A 25,124-nucleotide genomic window follows, 5' to 3' on the forward strand; every position below is an offset into this window, starting at 1 on the left:
CCTTTGTTGGCAAAGTAATGTCTCTGCTTTTTAATATGCTGTCTAGGTTGGTCATAACTTTCCTTCCAAGGAGCAAACGTCTTTTAATTTCATGGCTGTAATGACCATCCGCAGTGATGAGATTACATTACAGAAATGACATTACATTAAGGAATTCATATGCTCTTTCCAATATGTGGAACAAGTACTTTCTTTAACACTTCATTCCTGGGTTGGCCTGTATTTTAATAAGTACTTTTCTCTATGACCATCTGTATGCTTGTGCAGCCATTCATTACTTCATTCATTGATCACCTCCTATGAATCAGTCACTGTACTAGATCCAGGGGACATGACCAGGCTCTTTCCTCTCCTAACACACAGTTTAAAGAGAAAGACAGTTCAGCTGCAATGCCCTAGAGGCGCTTACAGAGGAATGGGAGCATGGTGGGCATGGGGAGGGACTAGCTCCGATTTCCCACATTAAGAAGGGAAAGCACTCTAGGCACAGGAAAATGTGCTGCGAGGTCTGGAGCAGCAAAAGCAAATGGAGGTTTTGAGGCACCATGTGTGGCTAGGGTCTAGACCGCAGCCCTTCTCAGACTCAAGGGGGCAGACAAATCACCTGTGGGTTTGTTAAGGCCAGATTCTGATTCAGTAGATGTGGAGTGGGGCTGAGGTTCTGTGTTCCTAGCCAGTTTTCATGAGTTGCAAGGGGCTTGTAGGACACTGGTCTGGGAGGAATATGGCAGTTTCAGGTGGGCATCCTCTTCTGGTTTCTTTGAAAAAAGGCAAGAATGCTACTTATTTAGAGTTAATGTTTCCTAGAAGGAAAATGGGCTTCCCTAGTGGCTCAGATGGTAAAGAATCTGCCTGCAATATGGGAGACCTGGGCTCGATCCCTGGATTGGGAAGATCCCCTGGAGAAGGGCATGGCAACCCACTCCAGTATTCTTGCCTGGAGAATTCCCATGGACAGAGGAGTCTGGAGGGCTGCAGTCCATGGGGTCACAAAGAGTTGGACATGACTGAGCAACTAAGCACACACAGAAGGAAAATAAGAAGCGCTTAACTTGTGAAAGGTTGTTGTTGAATCACGCGAAGACACCGGGATTCTTGGCCCCCGGAGAAGAATTCAATCCGGGGCCAGAGACGAGGCTTGATCGCTCAGAGCTTTTGTGTAATAAAGTTGTATTAAAGTATAAAGGAGATAGAGAAAGCTTCTGACATAGGCATCAGAAGGGGGCAGTAAGAGTACCCGCTTGCTAGTGTTAACAATGAGGTTATATAATCCAAAGAATGTCTGGAAGTTGTAAAGACCATCAGACCTACTCCCATAATTTACATTTTAAGATAACACTGTCCTCAGGCAAGATACATTCTTGTAAAGACCAGGTCTACTCCCATAATTAACATTTTAAGATAACAGAAGGTTTAATCCAAAAATTGTCCTTAGGCAGGATACATTATTGTTGTATAATCCTAAGGAATGTGGAGAAAGAAAAAAAGTTTGTCCTTTCTTCCTCCTTGAGAATTCCAGACCCCTCTCTCCTTGGGGACCCCTAGACTCTCTATCAACCTGCCTAGGAAATGACTCTCTCACTTGCTTATTCCTAAGTGTAAGGATATACTTCTGCATGGCTTGGATTCTGCTGTTGCTGCTGCTAAGTCGCATCAGTCGTGTCTGACTCTGTGCGACCCGAGAGGCGGCAGCCCACCAGGCTCCCCCGTCCCTGGGATTCTCCAGGCAAGACAACTGGAGTGGGTTGCCATTTCCTTCTCCAGGCTTGGATTCTAGGACAGACCTAATCTTTAGTGTTGGCCTTCCTAGCTATCTCCTGCACCCCAGACTCCCACTGTTAACCAGTCACAGGGGAGGGATCACCCACAGCAACCATGCGCTTCCCACACCCTTTCAGCTTCTTCACCAAGCACGTGAGGAGCCGAGCTCCAGAGACTCTGCGCTACTAGCCAGTGATAGCAACGGGCACTGTTACCTTTAGCCTTCTGACGAGGGATCTCTTGATTTGATCTATACTGAATACAGTAAAGACTCATTGATTTAGGCTCTATCCACTTGAAATGAGTGATAACAGCCTTCAACAATACGTGAAACGTGAACTTCCAGATGTTCAAGCTGGTTTTAGAAAAGGCAGAGGAACCAGAGATCAAATTGCCAACATCCGCTGGATCATGGAAAAAGGAACAGAGTTCCAGAAAAACATCTATTTCTGCTTTATTGACTATGCCAAAGCCTTTGACCGTGTGGATCACAATAAACTGTGGAAAATTCTGACCTGACACCTGACCTGCCTCCTGAGAAATCTATATGCAGGTCAGGAAGCAACAGTTAGAACTGGACATGGAACAACAGACTGGTTCCAAATAGGAAAAGGAATATGTCAAGGTTGTATACTGTCACCCTGCTTATTTAACTTCTATGCAGAGTACATCATGAGAAACGCTGGGCTGGAGGAAACACAGCTGGAATCAAGAGTGCCGGGAGAAATAGCAATAACCTCAGATATGCAGATGACACCACCCTTATGGCAGAAAGTGAAGAGGAACTAAACAGCCTCTTGATGAGAGTGAAAGAGGAGAGTGAAAAAGTTGGCTTAAAGCTCAACATTCAGAAAACTAAGATCTTGGCATCCGGTCCCATCACTTCTTGGGAAATAGATGGGGAAACAGTGGAAACAGTAGCTGACTTTGTTTTTCTGGGCTCCAAAATCACTACAGATGGTGACTGCAGCCATGAAATTAAAAGATGCTTATTCCTTGGAAGCAAAGTTATGACTAACCTAGACAGCAAATTAAAAAGCAGAGACATTACTTTGCCAACAAAGGTCCGTCTAGTCAAGGCTATGGTTTTTTCAGTGGTCATGTATGGATGTGAGAGTTGAACTATAAAGAAAGCTGAGCACAGAAGAATTGATGCTTTTGAACTGTGGTGTTGGAGAAGACTCTTGAGAGTCCCTTGGACTTCAAGGAGATCCAACCAGTCCATCCTAAAGGAGATCAGTCCTGGGGGTTCATTGGAAGGACTGATGTTGAAGCTGAAACTCCAATACTTTGTCCACCTGATGTGAAGAGTTGACTCATTGGAAAAGACCCAGATGCTGGGAAAGATTGAGGGCAGGAGAAGAAGGGGACGACAGAGGATGAGATGGTTGGATGGCATCACCGACTCAATGGACATGGGTTTGGGTTGACTCAGGGAGTTGGTGATGGACAGGGGGGCCTGGAGTGCTGTGGTTCATGGGGTCACAAAGAGTCGGACATGACTGAGCGACTGAACTGACTGAACTTACTTGTCTAGTCATCTCTTCCTAAACAGAACATAGTTTGATCATGAAGCTGTGATTATTAAGATGATGAAAGCATTTTAAAAGATTTCAAGTAAACTCATAAGGCTTTAGAGACACCCATTTATATAATCATCCACTTTTTCTGTATGTAATCTACTTTCTTCTGTAATTTGTTCACTTCCTTAAAAGCTCTAATAGACAACAGAACTGACTGGTTTCTCGTGTTGCTGTAAAGAACAACAATAATAGGGACAGCAAATATTTATTAAGAGCTATAAAATTTTTCAGACATTTGTAATTAATGTGAAGAATCAAAAACTTAAAAACAAATTTAAAAAATTGTATTATTGGATTTGATCAAAATACATCCATTACAAGAAGGTCCCTGTACTTGTGTATAAAATGACAAGTCTTGAACTCTGCCATGGATCTCTACTGTAAGGGTTGAGAAGAAATTAGAAATAGAAGAACACCCTCCCCTCAGAGGACACTAATGAATTAATCTGCAGAATATTTATAACAAACCTTTGTGAAGTTAATGTTTGAGACTATCATCACAAATTGTTTACCTGATTATATGTCTATGTGCACATGTTAAAATAAGTGAATCCCTTTGATTTTTCAACTGGATTAACAAAATATTGAAATATATTTAAGTGACATCTTTCTGCTAAACCACTAAGGTATTTTAACTCTTAATATAACTGTATTGACTTATGCAGTCGAAGAGTCTCCTCTTTCCTTATAGATCTATCATTTTTTATAGATGACTTTTCCTTTAGCTATAACATAATCAATTAATTCATGATGGCCTCCAAACTGGTAAATCAAATGCTCCCATCTAGAAAGAAATCAAACATTAATGCATACAAGTCAAAATGATTACTTTGTCAATAAGTGCTAATTTCAAAATACATTCTCTAAAAATTTATGTATACTTAGTAGTCACTATTTGGGCTTTTAAAAAAATGACAGAGTACCATGATAATCAGTCTATGATAAATCAAATATTGTTTAATGATATTAAATATCTGATCTTAAAATATTTGGTTCAGTTAAATGATGCATAAATGGTAACATTAGCATTATTTTCCATGAGACAATGGCTTATGATCCTCAAGAGTAGAATTATGGAGCCACCCTCTTAGGTTGAACATGAGGTCCAAGAGCTGGGAGAGACTTGCTAGTGTCCAGACACCATAGAATTCACAACTTTAAGATTTATAACAATAAGACTCAAATTGTTACATTGGAGGTCCACGAGGCAGCAGACTGTGGGTGAATAGTACAAAACCAGAGGCAGAATAACTGAAGCAAAGCTTTTGGGATGCAGTAGGAATGAGAAGTCAGAGAGGTAATGAATTAGAAGCAGGGTGACAAACTAGAGTTGTGACCTGCATGGCTCAGTGCAAGCAGAAAAGGTCAGAACACAAGAAGAAAAACAAAAACACATGTCAAAGAGCAGCACAAGTCCAAGGTCCAGGTAAACAGAGCAGAAACCCAGAGATCTAGGAAAGATGTAAGACAGGTGAAGAGACCAGAAAAGTCGGTCTACCCTGAAATTTAGGACCTTTTTTTTTTTTTTTCTTTCTTTCTCATTTTTTAATTTATGGAAGTATGATGATACATTTACAGGAGACTTAGAAAGTACAGAACAAAGTTAACTACAGTTTCGCTGTATATTGCAATTACTGTTTTAAGTAGATAAATTAAGATTTTTAGTTAGAATTTCAATATCAGACTCTTCAGAAACTAATAGAAAAGTAGAAGGATATGAATGGATGGATGGTTTAGTTGCTAAGTTGTGTCCAACTCTTGCGATCCCATGGACTGTAGCCTGCCAGGCTCCTCTGCCCATGGGATTCTCCAGGCAAGAATACTGGAGTGGGTTGCCATTTCCTTCTCCATGAAATTTAGGACCTTGAGGGAGACTTTTTGCTTAGAAAAGGGTGACAATAAGACGGGGTAGCTTCTCTGAGCTTACACAGAGCCTGACATGAATCATCAGTGGAAAAAAGTTTTAACCAAGTCTCCATATGACAGTGCGCATACAATAAAATGGGGCTTCCCCAGTGGCTCAGATAGTAAAGAATCTGCCTGTGATGCAGGAGACCTGGGTTCAATCCCTGGTCAGGAAGATCCCCTGGAGAAGGGAATGGTGACCCACTCCAGTATTCTTGCCTGGAGAATCCCATGGACAGAGGAGTCTGGTAGGCTACAGTCCATGGGGTTGCAAAGAGTTGGATACAACTAAGCTACTAACACTTTTATTTTCATACAATAAAATGGTTTACTTGGGAGAACACTCACCTGGGTGAATTGATGATAATGAGATCTCCCTGCTTGCCAACTTCCAAAGATCCCTGTGTGTGGGATTTTCCCAGGGCATAAGCGGCATTGATGGTGGCAGCGGCCAAGGCCTCGGGCATGGACATTCTCATGTTCACACACGCCAGATGCATGACCATTGGCTAAGATGGGAAGAGAAAAGCATCGGAGAAAAGCAACGAGACAACTGCCACCTAGAACGTTTCTCAACAAAGCACAACAAATAATGACAGATAAATGCCCAAGTGGAGCAGGCTGAATTAACATGGGGAAAATTTTAAATTTAAATGTAAAGATTCTTATGCTTTGGGAAAGATTTATTACAGAGATTACTTACCACCCACTCCATATGTATTTAATATTTATTTATTGCTTTTCAAGGGTCTTCCCTGGTGGCTCAGTGGTAAAGAATCCGCCTGTCAATGCAGGAGATTTGGGTTTGATCCCTGGGTCAGGAAGACCCCCTGGAGAAGGAAATGGCAATGCCCTCCAGTATTCCTCCCTGGAAAATTTCATGGACAGAGGAGCCTGGTGGGCTACAGTCTATGGGGTCGCAGAAAGAGTCGAACACGAGCACGAACACTACTTTTCAAGGTCACTTCCTGTCATAGGAAGCTCACCTCCATATTTACTTACTAAAACTTCTTTGAGATTATTCAGTTCTGAGGGGGAGAATAGGTTATTGTAAAACCACAATGCCTAAGGCTGCATCAAAGCATAATAGACCCTTCTCTCCTCTCCCTAAACCTGGAGGCATGCAAGAGGCACAGAAATACGCAATTACACTGCTGTCTACACATTCTTTTTCCTGTTTCACTGGAAGACATTTTTAGATCTTTGATACATTTTACCAGTTAGTGAAATAGTTTTAAATTATTTATATGCTTGGGAGAAGTTTCAGTCTGCTCAGAAAGGCATGTTAAAAATAATTACCATTGAAAAACAATACGCATTAGGGTTAAAATCGCTGCCCAGGGCGACTATTACTCCTTCATCTAACATTTTCCTGGCTCGAGGTTGCTTCAGTCTAAAGAGAAGGGGGAAGAAAGATATCAGTCTCGAGAAGTGGAAATTTTGAAGAATAGGTGTTCAGAATTGAAGCAGACTTAAGATATCCTGGTGTGCTGCGGTTCATGGGATCACAAAGAGTCAGACACTACTTAGCAACTGAATAACAATAAACTATCCAACTCCTCTGTGTTCTGGAAGAAGAAACAGAAATTCAAGATTAAGTGATTAGGGGTGGGATCTAGCATAACCCCAGGACTCCTGATTTTTATCATCCTGCTTTTGAAATCACTTGGGTATGACTAACTTCTTTAATTGGGGATCATCATGACAATCACTACATTGAGAGATTCTTGTGAAGAAGGAAAAGTGTAACTGAAAATTGTTTTCAAACATAATACATTTTTTGGAATTCCCAAATATAAACAACAAGGTTTAAATAATGCTTTTAAAGTTAACTTTCATTTTGCAACTTTAAAATTTATATCTCTCCCTCTCCTTTTTGGAAGGTGGGGGTCTCAAACATTTTTGTAGGTTCTTTAAAATTCATCTGAAGGTCCAAGAATCTAAGATGTACAATGTTTGTGCTTATTCCTGGACTGGGTATTTCCCTGATCTCCTTGACCAAATACAATTTAGTCTTTAGGACATGGCTCAAAAGTTATGTCAAAGATAAACAAAGCTGGACACTAGTTAATATGGTGAGGAGAGATTTAATTCAGTAATAGCTATTGCAAAAGGGAAGAGTCCAGTGTGAACTGAACTTTGTTTTTTGCAGGGTAACTGGATGTTTTAAAAGGATGAATGGAGGACTTCTCTGGTGGCTCAGTGGATGGGAGCCTACCTGTCAATGCAGGGGACACCAGTCCAAGCCCTGGTCTGGCACGATTTCACATGTTGCGGGGCAACTAAGCCTGTGCGCCACAACTTCTGAGCCCGTGTCTAGAGCCCTCAAGCCACAATTACTGAGCCCATTCGCTCCAAATACTAAAGCCCGTGCACTTAGAGCCTGTGCTCTGCAACAAGGGGCCTCTCACTGCAACGAGGGGCCTGTGCACTGCAACGAAGAATAGTCCCTGCTTACCACTAGAAAAAGATTCAATCCATGGAAGGAACATGGCTAAATCCCTGGGGAGATGCCACAAAATATACTTAGACATCACATCTCCTTTTTCCTCTTACTTGTAGGAATTATGAGGATAATGGTCCCCACTTGCATCATCTTAGAAACCAACTCATTCGGATTCAGAATATTCCTACCATCTTATGTGTGTTTTTTAAAGTATAAAGCCTCTTTCCTAATTTTAAAAGTAATGTATATCGATTTTTTAATTGGAAAATTCCAGAAATGAGGAAGAAAGTAAAATAAAGCTCCATGCTCCCCAGTACTCCCATTACTCAAATGAAATTTGGGTCTAAGCTCCTTCCTTGGGGTCATTCATTATGAACATCACATCATACATCACACCATACAATTGGCATCGTCCATGAGCTAAGTTTTCCTGATCTGCATTTTAAAGGGGATCTGTAAGAGTGATGAAGAAATATTTGGGAATCTGGGAAGTCTGTGCCTTTACAGCTTGTACTTGCAGCTCCTGCGTGGAGGTGGAAAACAACCTCACCTCAGCATGTAGGCTGTGGTGGGCAGGAGGACAGCAGAACACCTGGCTGACACCATGGCAGCAATGCCTTCATCACTCACTTCTTCCAGGTGACTGATGGCCTGGGCTCCCAGTTTCGCCCCAAGCTAAGCAGAATGGACAGAGAAAGAGAGGTTTCACGCACAGCAACAACAAATCAATAAAGTGCCTGTATATGGTTTTTCCTACAAAAATAAATAATACTCTATTATTGCCAGCTACCTCTTGTGAGCACAAGCCTCCAAGTGGGTAAAGGGTTTATGGTGGACATTCATTTGAAAATTTAGCTAGCATGCTACTTCAAAAACTATTCTTACACACAAATGCTTACCAAGATCTTCAAACATTTGCTAAAAATTTTATGAATCTTATGAATCAGAATAAAACATTGACTAATCCTGGTAGTAAAATCTGATTGTTAAACATCATAAAAATACAAGAAAGGTACCTGGAATGCCATTGCACTCAGAGAAAACAGATCAGGTGAGAAAACAGACTTTAGGAGTGTGGAATCATTTGTATAATTTGAAAATATCTTTTTTGGCCACACTTCACAGCTTTAGGGGTCTTAATTCTTGGGCCTAACTTGGGGCCCTGGGAGTGGACACATAGAGACTTAACCACTGGACCACCAGGGAAGTCCCTAGATTATCTTCTTGAACTTGGTTTTCCTCCAGATGAAAAGTTTATGCTAGGTTGTTAGAAGACAACTAAGAAGAGGTAATGCTCAGATAAGAATGTATTAAAGTAGATTATTTCTCAACTTGACAAATTTTGACACATGTGCGCACATGCAAAGTGCCCCAGGCTGAAAGGTGACATGATGAGCATCCCAAGGAAAGAAGACTGATAGCTGCTGGCATTCCAATGTGAGCCAGGGAGGCTGTGATGCCCACACCAGGGCAGGGAAGAAGAGCCCCCCACCAGCATCTGGCTCAGGTAGACGAGCACTGGGATCGGGGCTCTGGGGGCTTGTGGACAGTGCAGACGATCCTCCCCAAGGCAGGTTCCCTTTTGATCTTAGCATCTTCCTCAACTTTTCCAAACTTGATTTGCTCATCCAGGGAATAATCAACTTCTATTGATTTAATTCACATTTAATTCACAGTCACTCTCTACAGCCCAAAGTGTCTTGTTGACCACCCAGTTCTCATTCATTTAACAAATATTTACTTTCTAAAGACCCTTTGCACTCTAGGCACTGTGTTAACCTCCAGGAAATAAGGCTGGGTAAGGTCAGACATGACTGAGCAACTAAGCGTGTGCACACACACATACACACACACACACACAAGAAGACATGGGTGTGGTCCTCAATGTGTTCATGTCCAGTAGGGATCACAGGAGATTTTAAACAGTGGAACAAGGACAGGGAGAGGCTATAACCCACTCTTGGAGAGGTTTGGGAAGGATCCCAGAGAGGTGGTCACTCAGATGAAACCTGGAGGGGATTTTGAATCTCTTTCATCTATGAATAAATGAATCTGGGAAAGACTTAACAATTTGAAAATCATCCTGTCACTATTAAGGCATGCTCCACTAAAATTCGTTTGAATGCTGCCACAGAAAAACTCTTCATGTGAAATTAAGAGACTGTGCTAGGGTGACTTCGAGTGACAATCAAAACAGGTTGTGAATTTAGTAAATGAGATCACAAAGGTATTTTTTTTCCTACTAGTATCACCAGGAGGAGATAATAAAAGTAAATAATCAGCAAAAAAGGATTCCAAAGCTCAACCAGACCAACCTGCACATATTTCTAACAAATTTCCCCATTCTCTATTTTTTCAGAAGGTCATTCCTTCCTTTGAACAAACTCACTGAATTTTCCATAGCATGAGTGCTGACAAAAGAAGAGCAAAAGAACAGCCATACCTCAGCAGCCTTCATGGGGTGGAGTTCATCCCCATGGAAGTTAATCTGTAACCCTATATCTTTCCCACTTTGAAGAATTCTTCTGGTGGAATCAAGATCAAAGACACCCTTTTCACAGAACACATCTATATTGTCAACGTGTATTTCCCCATTTCTGCCAAGTTCCTTCAGCCTTGGGAGGTGGTTTTTGATGATGTCATCAGCGGCCTCAGAAGCAGTTTTTCCTCTGAGAGAAGAAAAGGAGATCACCACAGGCAAATTAAAAAAGAAAAAAAAAAATTATTGGAGAAAGGAGTCTTTGGTACTTGGAGAAACTGAGAAACTATAGATATGTGACCCTGAGCCTCAAAAAGGTAAAGAAAGAATCAAAGCTATAACTCAGGACTCTTAACAATTGGGACAAGCCTGCCTAACAGAGGTATTGACAAGACTTCTGTATACACTGGCCCTAGAGGCAGAGAGACAGATGGCTCACCCATTCTGGCATACTGGGGCTGCCTTTGGGAAAGTCAGCAAGGCCACCTGGCCGAAAACCTGAATCTTCTTGTCAAGGACACTTAGAGGACATCCTGGATGCTTCCCTGACACCCAACTGTGGGCCCCTTACCTGGGTCCAGCTGTCATCCTGACTTTTTCTTCCTCCACAGTTTCTAGAGGCATCTGCCTAAGGAGTTCTGTCTCATCAGACATAGGGGAAGAAGGAGACCCTGAAATTCTACAATTCCTGGGTAGTTATATCTGAGAATGGGCTGGGCTTTTGGAGTCAGAGAGCCACAGAGCTCCACCACTTTGCTGGCTGTACAACTTTGGACACATGATGCAGACGTCATGTGGCATCCTCTGGACCTTTATCTTTGGGGATGAAGAGGAGACCTCACAGGCTCAGTGGCAGATGGAGAAATTTTCTGTAAAACATCAGCCTTGTATTTGGCACACAGAAAACTCTCACTCAGCAAAAACTGCCTGGGTGGGTAGACAGATGTGTACTATGAGGAGACAGGTACTTATACATGTTGTTTCTATTTTTCAGACAACCATATAGGAAAGGTGTTATTTTGCTGATTTACAAATGAACAATTCATGTTCAGAAAAATTAATGATCAAAACTTAAAATCAACCAGTTGGACAGAGCTAAGCTTGATTCAAACCCAGGTCTGAGGTCTCTCCAAAGTCTGAGACTTTTCTACCATGTCACATTGTCTTTTCAATTGAAAAAAATAACAAAAAACAGACTATCATGGACAGGATATCCCAGAAGTCTTAGTGCAGTTTCAAGTCTTAATAATTTCAGAAGTACAAATGGTAAATACATACAACAAACATCATTGTAAATATTCAATATTTATGTTTCTTTCTACTTAATTCATTTTGTAAATTTTTCACAATAATTTTCAATGTTAATTTTTTTGGTTCCTCTGATTGAGGATGGTAAACAAATATTAACATTAAAATTTCTATTTTTCAAAGTTCACAAAACTAAATAAGTGTAAAAAATTTAATTAAACCTGAAATGATTTAATTATTAATTTTAAATATTATTTAATTAAATGGGATATTTAAATAATTAAACCATTTTGGTATGCCTGCGGCATTTATTATCTAAGTTACCTCACGTGAAGAGTTGACTCACTGGAAAAGACTCTGATGCTGGGAGGGATTGGGGCAGGAGGAGAAGGGGACGACAGAGGATGAGATGGCTGGATGGCATCACTGACTCGATGGACATGAGTTTGAGTGAACTCCTGGAGTTGGTGATGGACAGGGAGGCCTGGCATGCTGCGATTCATGGGGTCGCAAAGAGTTGGACACAACTGAGTGACTGAACTGAACTGAACCACGACTTAAAACTTCACAGGCAATGTCCTGTGAATTTTGTAGTCCTGGATTTCTTTTGGATCTTTTGGTTCTGGAACTGTGGGCCTTCTGAAGTAGTAATTCCAGGACAGACAAGATGCAGGAACAGAAGGGGAGAGAATTCTCTATGGCAAATCCCACACTGGAGAAACTTTTTAGATAAAGAGAAAAGCTGAAAAACACATTTACAACAATAAAACAAAAATGCTTGCTGCTAAACAAGCAAACAGATGAACAAAAACTAACACCAGCGTGAGTTATCTTGACATCAGATACCTCTACAGGGTGTTAATCTCTAAGGTGCCTTTGTGATCACTGTCATGGGAAACTACTTAAATGAGTATCTGTCATTTTAAAGGACCTATCAGGGCAATTTCTTTTTGTTGACCAAAAAAAAAAAAAGTTGTGAACATCTGTTTTTCCTTCACCATGAAGAGACTTGCAAATGGGTGGGTCTGATGGAGACCACCTTGCTAAAACCATGTGTGTGAGACGGCTGACCTTTAAAATCAGAACACCTTTCCAAAGGCTCTACTGGTTCCTCTGCAAGAGCTCAGCTGCTGGTGCACCTTCACCCCCTGGAGAACACAGCCCCCACTTAGACACCCCCACATGACCCCTTCTGGTCTTCAACTGCCCGAGTTAAACCCCGGTCCCTTCTGTTGAGGTTACTTTGGCACGGAGTGGGCTCCGCAGTAGGTGGCCGAGATGCCGATGTCCAACTCCCGCCGGGCGCGCTCAATCACCCGCAGCATCTTGAGCTCCGTCTCCAGGCTGAGGCCGTATCCACTCTTGCACTCCACCAGCGTGGTCCCCGCCCGCATCATGCACCCAAGCCGCTTCTGGAAGGAGCTATACAGCTCCTCCTCAGAGGCCTGGCGGGTGCGCTCCACCGTGAAGTTGATCCCTCCTCCAGCCTGATGGATGTCCATGTATGTGGCTCCTGCCAACTGAACACACAGGCTCACCCTTAGGTCTGGAAAATAAAGGGAGACTGCAGGCAGGTCTACAGAACCTATGTCCAGGGATGATATTCAACATGATTGACAACTGATATGGCATAGGCACCATAGCCAATCAGAAAGGATGCTGGGACACACAATTCTAGAAGTCCCTACTCTGCCAGGGTGGTGAGGAGTTGTGGGGGTTTGAGGTGTGCCAGGAAGGGACCAGGGTAGCAGAGATGGGAGACGTGGTAGGGACCTGAGGTCTCAGGGTAGTGACAGTTTACCAACAGGTACAAAAGTATTTTAACAATCCAGTTAGTCCCAGTTCATACCAGCTAATCTCAGTCTATTGCTCAGCACCTATGAGAAAGTGAAGCTTAGGCGATTAGGGGATCCCACTGTCGATATCTGAGTCTCCACCAAGAGGCCCAGAGCATTTCAACCCCTCAGTACTGGGCCACCTAGAGTTTCAGGCCTGACCTCTGTCACTCAAGAAAATAAAAAGGCTCTTTCTGAGATCCTGCTGAGCTCCTGTTATTCTGAGCTGCAAGGAGGGTGGTGCAGACCAATGTGCCATCCTGGGGGGCTCCCTTTGCTACACCCTTTCCTTTGTTCTTAATTCTGTCACATTCAAGTTATTGCACTAGAGCTTTTAAAGAAAGTTTCAATGGTTTTATAATAAATTATCTTCAAGGATTTCATGTTCACAAAAACCTGGTGGGCTCGGCCCTTTCTGCATCAGATAATTAGAGAATTGGACTGCAAACCTCTAAATTTTTGGCTCTGAAATTCAGTGGTTTAATAAAGTCTTAAAAAACAGCTCTAGATTGTTGAGAAAGGTAGACAACACTTGAAAAAAATTTTTTTTTCTTTTTCTGAAATCATCCAATTTGGCTGTTAGGATGCACAGTTTTTTAAAAAACAGTGTGAAGAAAAAATATGAAGGAAACTCAATCTGAAAAGGCTACATACTGTAGGATTCCAACCATACGACATTCTGGAAAAAGCAAAACTATGGCAACAGTAAAAAGATCCGCAGTTGCCAGTTTTTAGGAGGAGAGACTAGGCAGAGCACAGAGGGTTTCGGGGGGGACAGTAAGAGTACCCTGTATGATATTACAATAGTGGATGCATGTCAGTAGACATTTCCTCAAACCCAGAGAATGCACAACAGCAAGAGTCAACAGTAACAAGAACTACGGACTCTGGGTGATAATAATGTGCCAGTGTAGGTTCATCCATGCTGACAAATGTACATCTCTGGTCAGGGATGCTGAAATGGAAAAGGCTGTGCTTTGGACAGAAGTTGGGGGCCAGTGGTATATGGGAAATCTCAGAACCTTTCACACAATTGTGCTGTGAACCTAAAACCGCTCTAAAAAAGTCTACTAAAAACAAGCAAATAAACAGTGTGAAAATGGCTCAAACCAGGGATGTGAGGGTTAACTGTGGCTAATTAATGACTGATAAAAGACTAAAATTTATGTTTCTTAATGTCTCATTTTTCTGTAGGAACAATATAAAGCTTATTTTATTTTGTGATTAATAATATATTTTTCCAACTTTGACCCCAATTAGTGGCGATTTTCAAACTGCTTCCTGGAGTCCCTTCAAAGGCTACCAGGGAATGGAATGGGGGGAAAAGAGGGGAAATCAGTGAGCAAACCAGGTAAAGCTCTATTTTAAAAGGAGCATTTGGCAGCTAAAATATCTTGAAAACTATTATACTTTAAACTATTGATAGCCCTGTGCACAACATAAAGATTTGGCACCAAGTCATAAATTAGTTAACTTTGTAGTACTTATCTCCATAGTCAAAGCTAGTAAAAAAAAAAATCCATTAAATAGACACATAGACATTTGTTGTAAAGTCTAACAGCTTACAAACTCTAGAAAAAGTTTTGTATATATTTGTGCTTTATTTTGATTTGCCATTGTTGACTACAGTTACCTTCATTGCAAACTCGTGAACTCTTTCACCAGCCCATACTGGATGTGTGTGTGCATCCACCAAACCTGTAATCAACAAATCACATCATGTTTAAAGTTACGAAATCAAAAGCACTTGGACAGTAGGCAGACTCTAACATGGTTCTTGGGAAAGCATGATGGTGATAGCCATCTTGGAGGGTGAAGGAGGAAGAATGTGTCTGTGTGGTTCCAAGAAGACTCTCCATAGTTGGTCTAGAAGGCTCTAATGGAAGACTGACTCAACATGATGAAAACAGCCTCTGAAGAAACACAGCTCCTTTTGCCCAATAAATCCATGCTCTCCAAACAAGCTTTTAGAACAGAATGTCAAACCTACTAGTTGAGCAAAAACAAAGACTTTATCACCAAACAATAATCTAGGTGTGAAAAAGAATAATACAATCCCTACCCTCTACTTTGAGAAGGCAAAATATGAAATCATAAAGAGGAATCTTTCTTCAAGAAAGAAATATGTTTTAATTAAAGAGAAACTATAAAGCAACCACTTGGAACTTTTGTTTATGCAGGTACAATTTGGTAAACTATGTCTTTCCAGAGCATTTAAGTACCTTATGGATTAAATGATTCATTAGTGGCTTTGATTAGAGTAAAACCAAAAGTCCCTATTTGGATTGCTTTCTCTACCACTTTCTGCTCTTTCTCCTGAGATTTCACCCTGAGTTTCTCTCCTGAACCCCAAGAGCCAGATAGTAAAAGTTCTGTCAGATATACAGACTACACATTTTTAAGGTATAAACCCTAGCCTCAATGTCTGCACAAAACTCAAAATTAGTGTGAACTTTGTTTCAGATGATTACATAAAAGCCATGATGGAGTGAAGGGTTAGTGCTCAGTTGTGTCTGACTCTTCGTGACCCCATGCACTGTAGCCCACCAGGCTCCTCTGTCCATGGGATTTTCCAGGCAAGAATACTGGAGTGGGTTGCCATTTCCTTTTCCAGGGGATCTTCCCAACCCAGGGATCCAACTCGGGTTTCCTGCATTGGAGGCAGATTCTTTACCAGCTGAGCCACCAGGGAAGCCATAAAACATGGATAATTTAGGATATGGTGGCTAATAAACTGATTCTGTTGTCAATCATTAAAGATAAAAATGAACTTTGGTGAAATCTCTAGGGATCTTTGGCTTATGTTTCTTCTGCCTGGAGATGGGTCCTTTGTTTCATACTCTATACAAATTTAGAGTCTATTCTAGAATTAGAGAGAGCAGCTTCCCTATTTGCCTCCCCTATGCAATGGATTAATAAAGTTCTTTGGACAGTTTTTGAATCCAAACCCAACACAGCTGGTTTCTTTTCAGCAGGTGAGTGGAAAGAAGTGGATTGAATGAGTTTGATTCCAGTTGGTCCTTTACCTGTTTAAAGATCTTGGGTAAGATATTTCACATGTAAATATCAGTGTTCTAATCTATGATGTGTAGACAATGATACTTACAAGGCAGTTCAGTGTCATTCAACAAGAAAATGTGTCTGTAAAGCAGCTAGACATTTACTAGTAGAAATTCAATAAATGGCAGATATTATATTTTCATATATTGTGAGACCTTATTTAAAACAAGGTACTACTATTCCTCTTTATTAAAACTGCTTTCAGGCCTTTATTGCAAAAGAGGTTAATACCTGGCAAGATGCATTTCCCAGAACAGTCAATTCTTTCTTCAAATGTTTCTTCTGAAAACTGTTTTTGGATAGCATCAGCAGGACCGATGGCTTTTATGAAACCATCTCTGAAGAAAAATCAAGAAATTATCATGAAATTTGAAAGAAGTATTGTAAAAAATTTGACCAATGATTTAAACTATGAAATGATTGCCAGTAAGTATAATGAAGTTACTTTCAGTCAATCAATATTTACTATATTTCCTTCTTGAGCTTTTGTCTTTGGAAATTGACTCCAGCCACACGCAAGGCAAAAAGTCATGTGTAGCAGAGATTGCTAGTTGTTCCCCAAAATCAATGTTTCCTTTTCCCACAGTGCTAGATTCCTAAATTTTAGCTGAAATCTTGACCACCCAGAATAAAGACTTCATTTCTAAGTCTCCCATCAGCCAAGTGAGGCCATGTGACTAAGTTCTAGCCAATAGGATTCTCTTCTCTTCCTACTTCCTACCGGCTGGAATGTACACACCATAATGAGAGAAGGCACAACCATCTTGGATGATGGAGTGAGTGTGAGGAAGAGTGGGGTGCTCAGCTGAGCAAGAAGGTAGGGGTCTAGATCCTTGGAACTCCATGGAGTATGGCTATCAACTGACCCTAGGTTCCTACATCCATGCAATTCTTGTTAACTGATTTTAACAAATTTTTGACTATAACACTGGGAATATTTTTATTCCTTTGTTAATTAAACACACAGAGAGTCCCTAAAACTGGGCTCTTACACAACCCTAAGCAGCCTCAGATAAGGGATGAAACGTGTGTAATTTCAGTGTCACCGGCTCTTCGATTCAGATGGGATCCAACCCCTAGGCCCACTCCAAGTCTGCCTTCCAAGCTTCAGCTGTTCTTTTACTCTCAGAAGGTTAAATGAAAATAACTGAAAAATGTCCTCTCTTTCTGGTGGCTGAATTTTAATTTTCTATCACCCCAAACTGGAGGTGATGGAATTCCAGTTGAGCTATTTCAAATCCTGAAAGATGATGCTGTGAAAGTGTTGCACTCAATATGCCAGCATATTTGGAAAACTCAGCAGTGGCCACAGGAATGGAAAAGGTCAGTTTTCATTCCAATCCCAAAGAAAGGCAATGCCAAAGAATGCTCAAACTATCGCACAATTGCACTCATCTCACACGCTAGTAAAGTAATGCTCAAAATTCTCCAGGCAAGGCTTCAGCAATACGTGAACCGTGAACTTCCTGATGTTTAAGCTGGTTTTAGAAAAGGCAGAGGAGCCAGAGATCAAATTGCCAACATCCACTGGATCATGGAAAAAGCAAGAGAGTTCAGAAAAACATCTATTTCTGCTCTATTGACTATGCCAAAGCCTTTGACTGTGTGGATCATGATAAACCGTGGAAAATTCTGAAAGAGATGGGAATACCAGACCACCTGACCTGCCTCTTGAGAAACCTATATGCAGGTCAGGAAGCAACGGTTAGAACTGGACATGGAACAACAGACTAGTTCCAAATAGGAAAAGGAGTACGTCAAGGCTGTATATTATCACCCTGCTTATTTAACTTACATGCAGAGTACATCACGAGAAACGCTGGACTGGAAGAAACACAAGCTGGAATCAAGATTGCCGGAAGAAATATTAATAACCTGAGGTATGCAGATGACACCACCCTTATGGCAGAAAGTGAAGAGGAACTAAAAAGCCTCTTGATGAAAGTGAAAGTGGAGAGTGAAAAAGTTGGCTTAAAGCTCAACATTCAGAAAACGAAGATCATGGCATCCGGTCCCATCACTTCATGGGAAATAGATGGGGAAACAGTGGAAACAGTGTCAGACTTTATTTTTCTGAACTCCAAAATCACTGCAGATGGTGACTGCAGCCATGAAATTAAAAGACGCTTACTCCTTGGAAGGAAAGTTATGACCAACCTAGATAGCATATTCAAAAGCAGAGACATTACTTTGCCAACAAAAGTTCGTCTAGTCAAGGCTATGGTTTTTCCTGTGGTCATGTATAGATGTGAGAGTTGGACTGTGAAGAAGGCTGAGTGCCAAAGAATTGATGCTTTTGAATTGTGGTGTTGGAGAAGACTCTTGAGAGTCCCTTGGACTGCAAGGAGATCCAACCAGTCCATTCTGAAGGAGATCAGCCCTGGGATTTCTTTGTAGGTAATGATGCTGAAGCTGAAACTCCAGTACTTTGGCTACCTCATGCGAGGAGCTGACTCTTTGGAAAAGACTCTGATGCTGGGAGGGATTGGGGGCAGGAGGAGAAGGGGACGACAGAGGATGAGATGGCTGGATGGCATCACTGACTCGATGGACGTGGGTCTGGGTGAACTCCGTGAGTTGGTGATGGACAGGGAGGCCTGGCGTGCTGCGATTCATGGTGTCGCGAAGAGTTGGACATGACTGAGTGACTGAACTGAACTGAACTGATCACCCCAAACTATCACCACATAAAGGGCTTCTGTGGGTTTCAAGTTTTGGGGTACAGCAGAAGCAGGTGGGAGATACGCTTTGTAAAAATTCAGATCTCAGAACTCCACACATAGAGATCTTGATTCAAAAGACCTGAGGATAGGTGCGGAGTGGGTGGCAGGGACTGGACGAAAGTAATCAAAATGTACAAACTTCCAGTTATAAGATACATAAGTACTAGGGATCTAATGCACAGCATGATAAATATAATGAACACTGCTACATGTTATACATTAAAGTTGTTAAGAGAGTAAGTCGTAAGAGTCCTCCTGGTCACAAAGAAAAAAATTTTTTTTCTATTTATTTGACTTTGTATGAAAGGATGGATGCTCACTATACTTACTGGTAATCATTTCACGATGTATGTCAGTCAATTCATTATGCTGTTCACCTTAAATCTACACAGTGCTGTATGCCTATTATATCTCAATAAAACTTGGTGGAGGAGGGGAGATCTGGGGATAAGGGGTTGGGGAGGGATCAGAAATCTGTCTTAAAAAAAAACAAACTCAGGCCATCTGACGCAGGTGGCCCCTGTCCACACTTCAGGAAGCATTGGAGAGAACCCCTACCCCTTCTGATTGCTGCAATCATATTTTATCAGCAGAGGCGCGATCCTGATTCGGCTCAGTGGGTTGTGCAGCTTGAGAGTGCTTTTCTTTTCCAAGTGAATGACAACCCGAAGCAGCCAAACACATTAGCAGGAGGCGCCTGAAAGGCAGGAGTGCAACCATCTCCCTGGGTGCGGGAAAGCTATTACCGCCTTTTCCTCCACAGTGCACAAGTTACAGAAAGAGTACTTGGCAGACTGGTCCCCCCAAGCAAGCGACCCGCGGCGCCCGCAGCCCAGACGGCGCGGCCACTTACGTGCCCACCACCAGGCTGGCGCCCTCCAGCACCTCCAGGCTGCGCAACGCGTCCCCGGTCAGGAAGCGCTCGCCGCGGGCGCACACCAGCACCACTTGCTGCGCGTTCTCCAGCAGGAGGCGGTGGCCGCCGGCCATGTCGCCAGGCACCCTGGGTCTAGGGGAGGCTGCTGGGCTTGCGCTGAGCTCGGCCGGCACTGGAGGGGGCAGGTCGGCAAGGGTGTAGCCACCAGCCCCGAGGGCGGGGCGGGGCGGGGGCTCCTCGCCTTGGAGTTCCCTGACTGCCAGGGATGCGGGCCTCCCCTCCACCATCGCGAGGTCAGTGAGAGTACAAGGACAAGAATGCTGATTAGTAATAAATGTTATAATGGACTCTCCTCTTTCCTGGCCACTTTGTCACGTTCTGGGTAAATGCGGTAGGAATTACTGTCCCTATTTCACAGATGAGAAAACTGCAGCTCAGTGGTGGGAAGGGAGAGAAAGGTGGGCTACGAAGATCACGCGACCTGGCGGAAGGGCGTCACCGAGGACTAGGGTACCCCAGAGGAGTTAAAATGGGGATGTGGGGGGAAGAACCTGGGAGGGAGCCCCGGGAGGGGACAGAGTTTGGAGAAACCTCTGCCCAGGGGGGCTGGAGCGGCAGCCTGGGACGCAGGGGCCACCCGCAGAGGGAACCTGGGGATGGGTGGGGTGGGAGCGTCAGTGGTGGGGCGTTGCGGGTGGAGTTGCTCCAGGGTCCGCGCGGCCACGAGCACGGTGACCGGTGCCTCACACTTTTCAGTTGGCCAGCTGCACTCCCGGATCCCATACTACCGGAGTGGGAGAGGATAGAGCCGAGACTGCAGAAGCGATTGGCGCCTTCACCCAGCTTCCCCTAACCCCTTCCTGAAGGATAGGTTAGAAACGCTCCTGGATCCCAACTTGTTGAGGTAAAACTGGTTTCAGCTTGATGTCCCCCATCCCAACTGTATACAGCGGGGCCTGCCCTCAATTAGCCACCAAGATTGGAGACCACCTCAAGTATCAGGAGACTTACCTGGTAGCTCAGAGGATAAAGCGTCTGCCTACAATGCGGGGAGACCCAGGTTCAATCCCTGGGAGGAAGATCTCCTGGATAAGGAAATGGCAACCCACTCCAATATTCTTACCTGGAAAACCCCATGGACAGAGGATCCTGGTAGGCCACAGTCCATGGGGTCCCAAAGAGTCGGACACCAATGAGCGATTTCATTTTCTTTCACTTTCAAATAAAAGGAAGATGGTCCATAATTCTTAGCCACATCTCTTCTTGCCTGTCAGTTGCTGTAAATACACTGGCAGGCACAGGATTTTGAGCTTTCTAAATATTTTGTTTTGTTTATACACTTATTAGAAGCTCTCTGTTAGGCCTTGTAGGACATTCAAAGATAGGAAGGCCCCTTTTCTTCCCAGCAAAGACTACAGTAAAAAGGAAGACACTTAATGGATGCAAATAACATATGATCAAAGAAGCTGAGGCTGGCAAAACCACAAAGTCTAAAAGTCAATTTTGTGTCATTATAAATCATTTATAACAAAGAACAGAAAGCAAGAACTCCTTTAAATGAACACAATAAATAAGAATATACTTAAATTTCATATTATGGCCATAAAAAAGAGATCAGTCAGGTAAGAAAGAGAAGGGGAAAATGGGAAAGAATTAAGTAGATAATGTAAATAAGAGACACTAAAGGAGAAAAAAAAATCTATAGATTACCCACAGCTCAGACACACAATCACAAACAGAGGTGTCTTTCACAGTTTTAAAAAGAAAAGTATAATATATGCAGAGAAATAATAGAAGTAGAAACAGTGGAAAACAGAGACACATAAAGTCACTAATTTACAGAGAAATGTTAACATTTTGTTTAGAAAATTTCTGCTAAATCAGTTACATTTTGCATTTATAGGCATATTTGCAGATATATGCAATTCTAGGTATAAAGGATGGAATGAAATTATAGGAATATAGAAGCCTTTGGGGTTTGATAAACTTATCTTAATCCCACTTCTGTTACTTATGAACTGTTTGACCTTGGGAGTTTGCTTAATTTCCCTAAGCCTCCCATTTTCTCATCTATATCATGGGGATGATTGTTTCTACTTTATGGATTTACCTGAGCTTTAAATAAGATGGTGTGTAAATCACTTAGCCCAGTGCTTAGCTCTAAAGAAGTAATACTATTATTACTGATTATTACTGTTAGTTTATTTTAATCCTGTTATTTGTCTTGCTGGTCAATTAAAGATTTGATTTCAATCAATAGTCCTTCAAAGCACATACCATGTATTTAAAGCTTACAAGTTCTTTGTAAGTCTAAAAGAAGTTGTCCTTTTTCTTCACGAGGATTTATATCTGTGGGTGAACTGAGTGTATTCGATTACTGTCCACATAGACAACATTGCTAAAAAAAGCCCCTGCAAACAAGTTTGCAGAAGTTAAGAAGGTTAAGAGCAGACTTCTCTCCTCCAGTCATTGTTAAATAATTATAGAGGGGTGAAGATAACACATTTAGCCTCAAGAAATAACCAGCATCTCTGCAGCTCCTTAGTTTACAAAGTACTTTCCACATCATGGGACGCACATTGGCCAGTTTCTTTCCCCTACTCTTCCTTTTTCTGGACCTGCAGTTATTTTTCAGTTTGCAAAAGGTACAGTCAGAAATGTCAACAGAAAAGTCCGTACAAAAGAGCTAGTTTGACGCCAGCGGGGACTCTAAGGTCAAGCTGAAGGTAATTTCCTCATCACCATGCTCTGCTTCTGACCTAATCGAGAGAGGCAGGTCATGGAGCAGGCCAAGGACCTAGTGGCTCCCAGCTTTCTGGTAAATAAAAAAAAGATTGCTTGCGCTGGTGTCTCTACACCATCCAAGGACACAGTTCACAGCCCTTTCTCCGAGTATTTGTCCAAGTGGGAGGGAAGAAGGTGGGAAAAAGTCGAAAGGCATTGGGTCTGAGAGAACCTGTCTAAATCTTCGTTTGCATTTCAGAGACAAAGCTTTCTATCTTCTGATGAAAGAATCTGCAAATCCACTTCCATTGAATTATAGAGAGAATTGTTGAGAAAACCAAACACAAACTGCTTCAAATAACATCTGCTAGATACTGATATTGGGAATTCATTTAAAGTTGCTCTAGGACTGTAGGTTTAGATATTGTTATGTAAAACCCCACCTCTTTCACAAAGCTTGGAATATTAAGACTCTGTGGACTATAGCCCACCAGGCTTCTCTGTCCACGTGTTTCTCCAGGCAAGAATACTGGAGTAGATTGCCATGCTCTCCTTCAGGGGATCTTCCCAACCCAGGGATCAAACCTGCATCATCTCTTATGTCTCCTGCATTGGCAGGTGGGTTCTTTACCAGTAGCGCCACTTGGGAAACCCAATAAGGTAGGTCAGATTCCCCAAATTTGTATCAATATTTGTGGTCTACTCCTCTCAAACAACCTGGTTTCAAGAACTTTAATTCAGGGTTTCTTATGAAAGTGGTTGTCAGTTACCCCTCCTATTCTTTATGAGTACTGTGGTTGTTCATAAGACAGAGTGGACTAGAAAGAAGACAGATCTGGATATCTATTTTGAAGAAAGTATAAGCAATTATTTCCCTATCCGTCTATCATGAGTAAGCACGTTGCATACATTATCTGTGTTTGGAAATTACAAGGCTGTAAGAAAGGCTGAAAGAAAATTAGTATCCATACTTGGAAGAAGCAGTTTAGATGCACTGAATTTAATCGGGTAGGCCTAAGAGAGAGAGCCGGGAAGAGTCAGAAACAAGATTCAAACATGCCTGTCCCCAAAGGCTAGGGTCTTTCTACAGTGGCATTCATGCTACCCTACGATGATACGCATCAAAGGACCTGTCTTTTATATAATGCAGTGACCACATGTGATTGCATAATGTTAGAAGATTGCAAGAATTAATTAAACCAAACAGCACGGTGTTCACTTGGAATAGTATTTATATTAGTGTATTTATATTAGTCCCCTTGGAGGTCTAATAGATATCTCAAATTTATCATATTCCAAACTGAACCTTTGTTCTTCCCAACCTCCCCTTTCCCCCCAGTCTTCTCTGTCTCCATTGATGGCAATTTCATCCTTTATTTCCTGGGCTCTTCATCTCATACCCCATATTCAAACCATCGCCCAGTCCTATAGTCTCTACTTTCCAAATATATCACCACTTCTGTTACTATCCTAAGAGAACCCATAAGCTCTTGCCTCTCAATAGCTGTAGCATCCCATCAGATTTCCATACCTGACCCTCAACCTCTTCTGTAGTCTCTTCTCAGCTCAGCACTCAGAGTGATTCATTTAATGATCTTTATTCCAATTTGTAAATGACCTATAAGGTCTTGTTGTCTCTTTGACCTTGGCTGTCACTCTCCCCTTTATTCACTGGTTAAGCTCCACTAGTCTCTTGCTGTTCTCAAACACACCAAGTATCTTCCATTCTTAGAGTATTTTCTCCATGAGCTTACACTTATATGACACTTACTACGCTTCTGATGCTGTCCAAAGGGCAAGACATATGCTAACTCCTGTAACAATTTCAGGAGGTAGGTGCTATTCTTACCATCCCTTTTGAAAGATGGGAAAATTGAGGGGTAAGGATGAAGAAGCATAATGAGAGTCCAGGCTCTTAATCACAAGCCTGTGTTTCCTCTAAAAATGATGGCTTGCAATCAAACACCACCATTTTCAATCCCTGGTTTTCCAGCTTTCTTTTTCTTCCATTGGAAGTTGGGTTTGTACATGTATTTTAGATGTGAATTTGCGGGCATCTGCTATGCAACCTGACAACATTTTCCCTCTCATTTGGGAGTGCTGTGTTTAGTTGCTCAGTCGTGTCTGACTCTTTGCAACCCCATGGACTATAGCCTGCCAGGCTCTTCTGTCCATGGGATTCTCTAGGCAAGAATACTGGAGTGAGTTGCCATGCCCTCCTCCAGGGGATCTTCCCAACCTAGGGATTGAACCTAGGTCTCCCACACTGCAGGCAGATTCTTTACCATCCAGGCCACCAGGGAAGCCCATTAGTCATCCTGCTATTTCTATTTTGTACAACAAAAACATCCACTGACTTTGACTTATTTTTCCTGGTTGGTATATCATATTGGTTTAGTTTGGGAACTTTATAATCTCTAAGAATAGCTGGCTGTCTTCTTCTCCCTTATGTTCATCACCAGCCCTTAATTTATCAACAAAGG

At 42.1% G+C, this 25,124-nt stretch overlaps 1 protein-coding gene across 1 annotated transcript; it reads right to left on the reverse strand.

Annotated features, from left to right (window-relative positions):
- Positions 1–3,535: 3,535 nt before the first annotated feature.
- AMDHD1 (amidohydrolase domain containing 1) lies at positions 3,536–20,126 on the reverse strand. Its single transcript, XM_055576795.1, has 9 exons — positions 19,894–20,126; positions 16,549–16,655; positions 14,891–14,955; positions 12,665–12,942; positions 10,139–10,364; positions 8,246–8,370; positions 6,549–6,642; positions 5,598–5,758; positions 3,536–4,128 (listed from the first exon to the last, which is right to left on the reverse strand). The coding sequence occupies exons 1-9, from the start codon at positions 20,028–20,030 to the stop codon at positions 4,041–4,043; spliced, it is 1,281 nt and encodes a 426-aa protein (XP_055432770.1). The 5' UTR covers positions 20,031–20,126; the 3' UTR covers positions 3,536–4,040.
- Positions 20,127–25,124: the final 4,998 nt, after the last annotated feature.

Source organism: Bubalus kerabau, chromosome 1 (genome assembly GCF_029407905.1).
Source record: "Bubalus kerabau isolate K-KA32 ecotype Philippines breed swamp buffalo chromosome 1, PCC_UOA_SB_1v2, whole genome shotgun sequence".
NCBI lineage: Eukaryota > Metazoa > Chordata > Mammalia > Artiodactyla > Bovidae > Bubalus > Bubalus kerabau.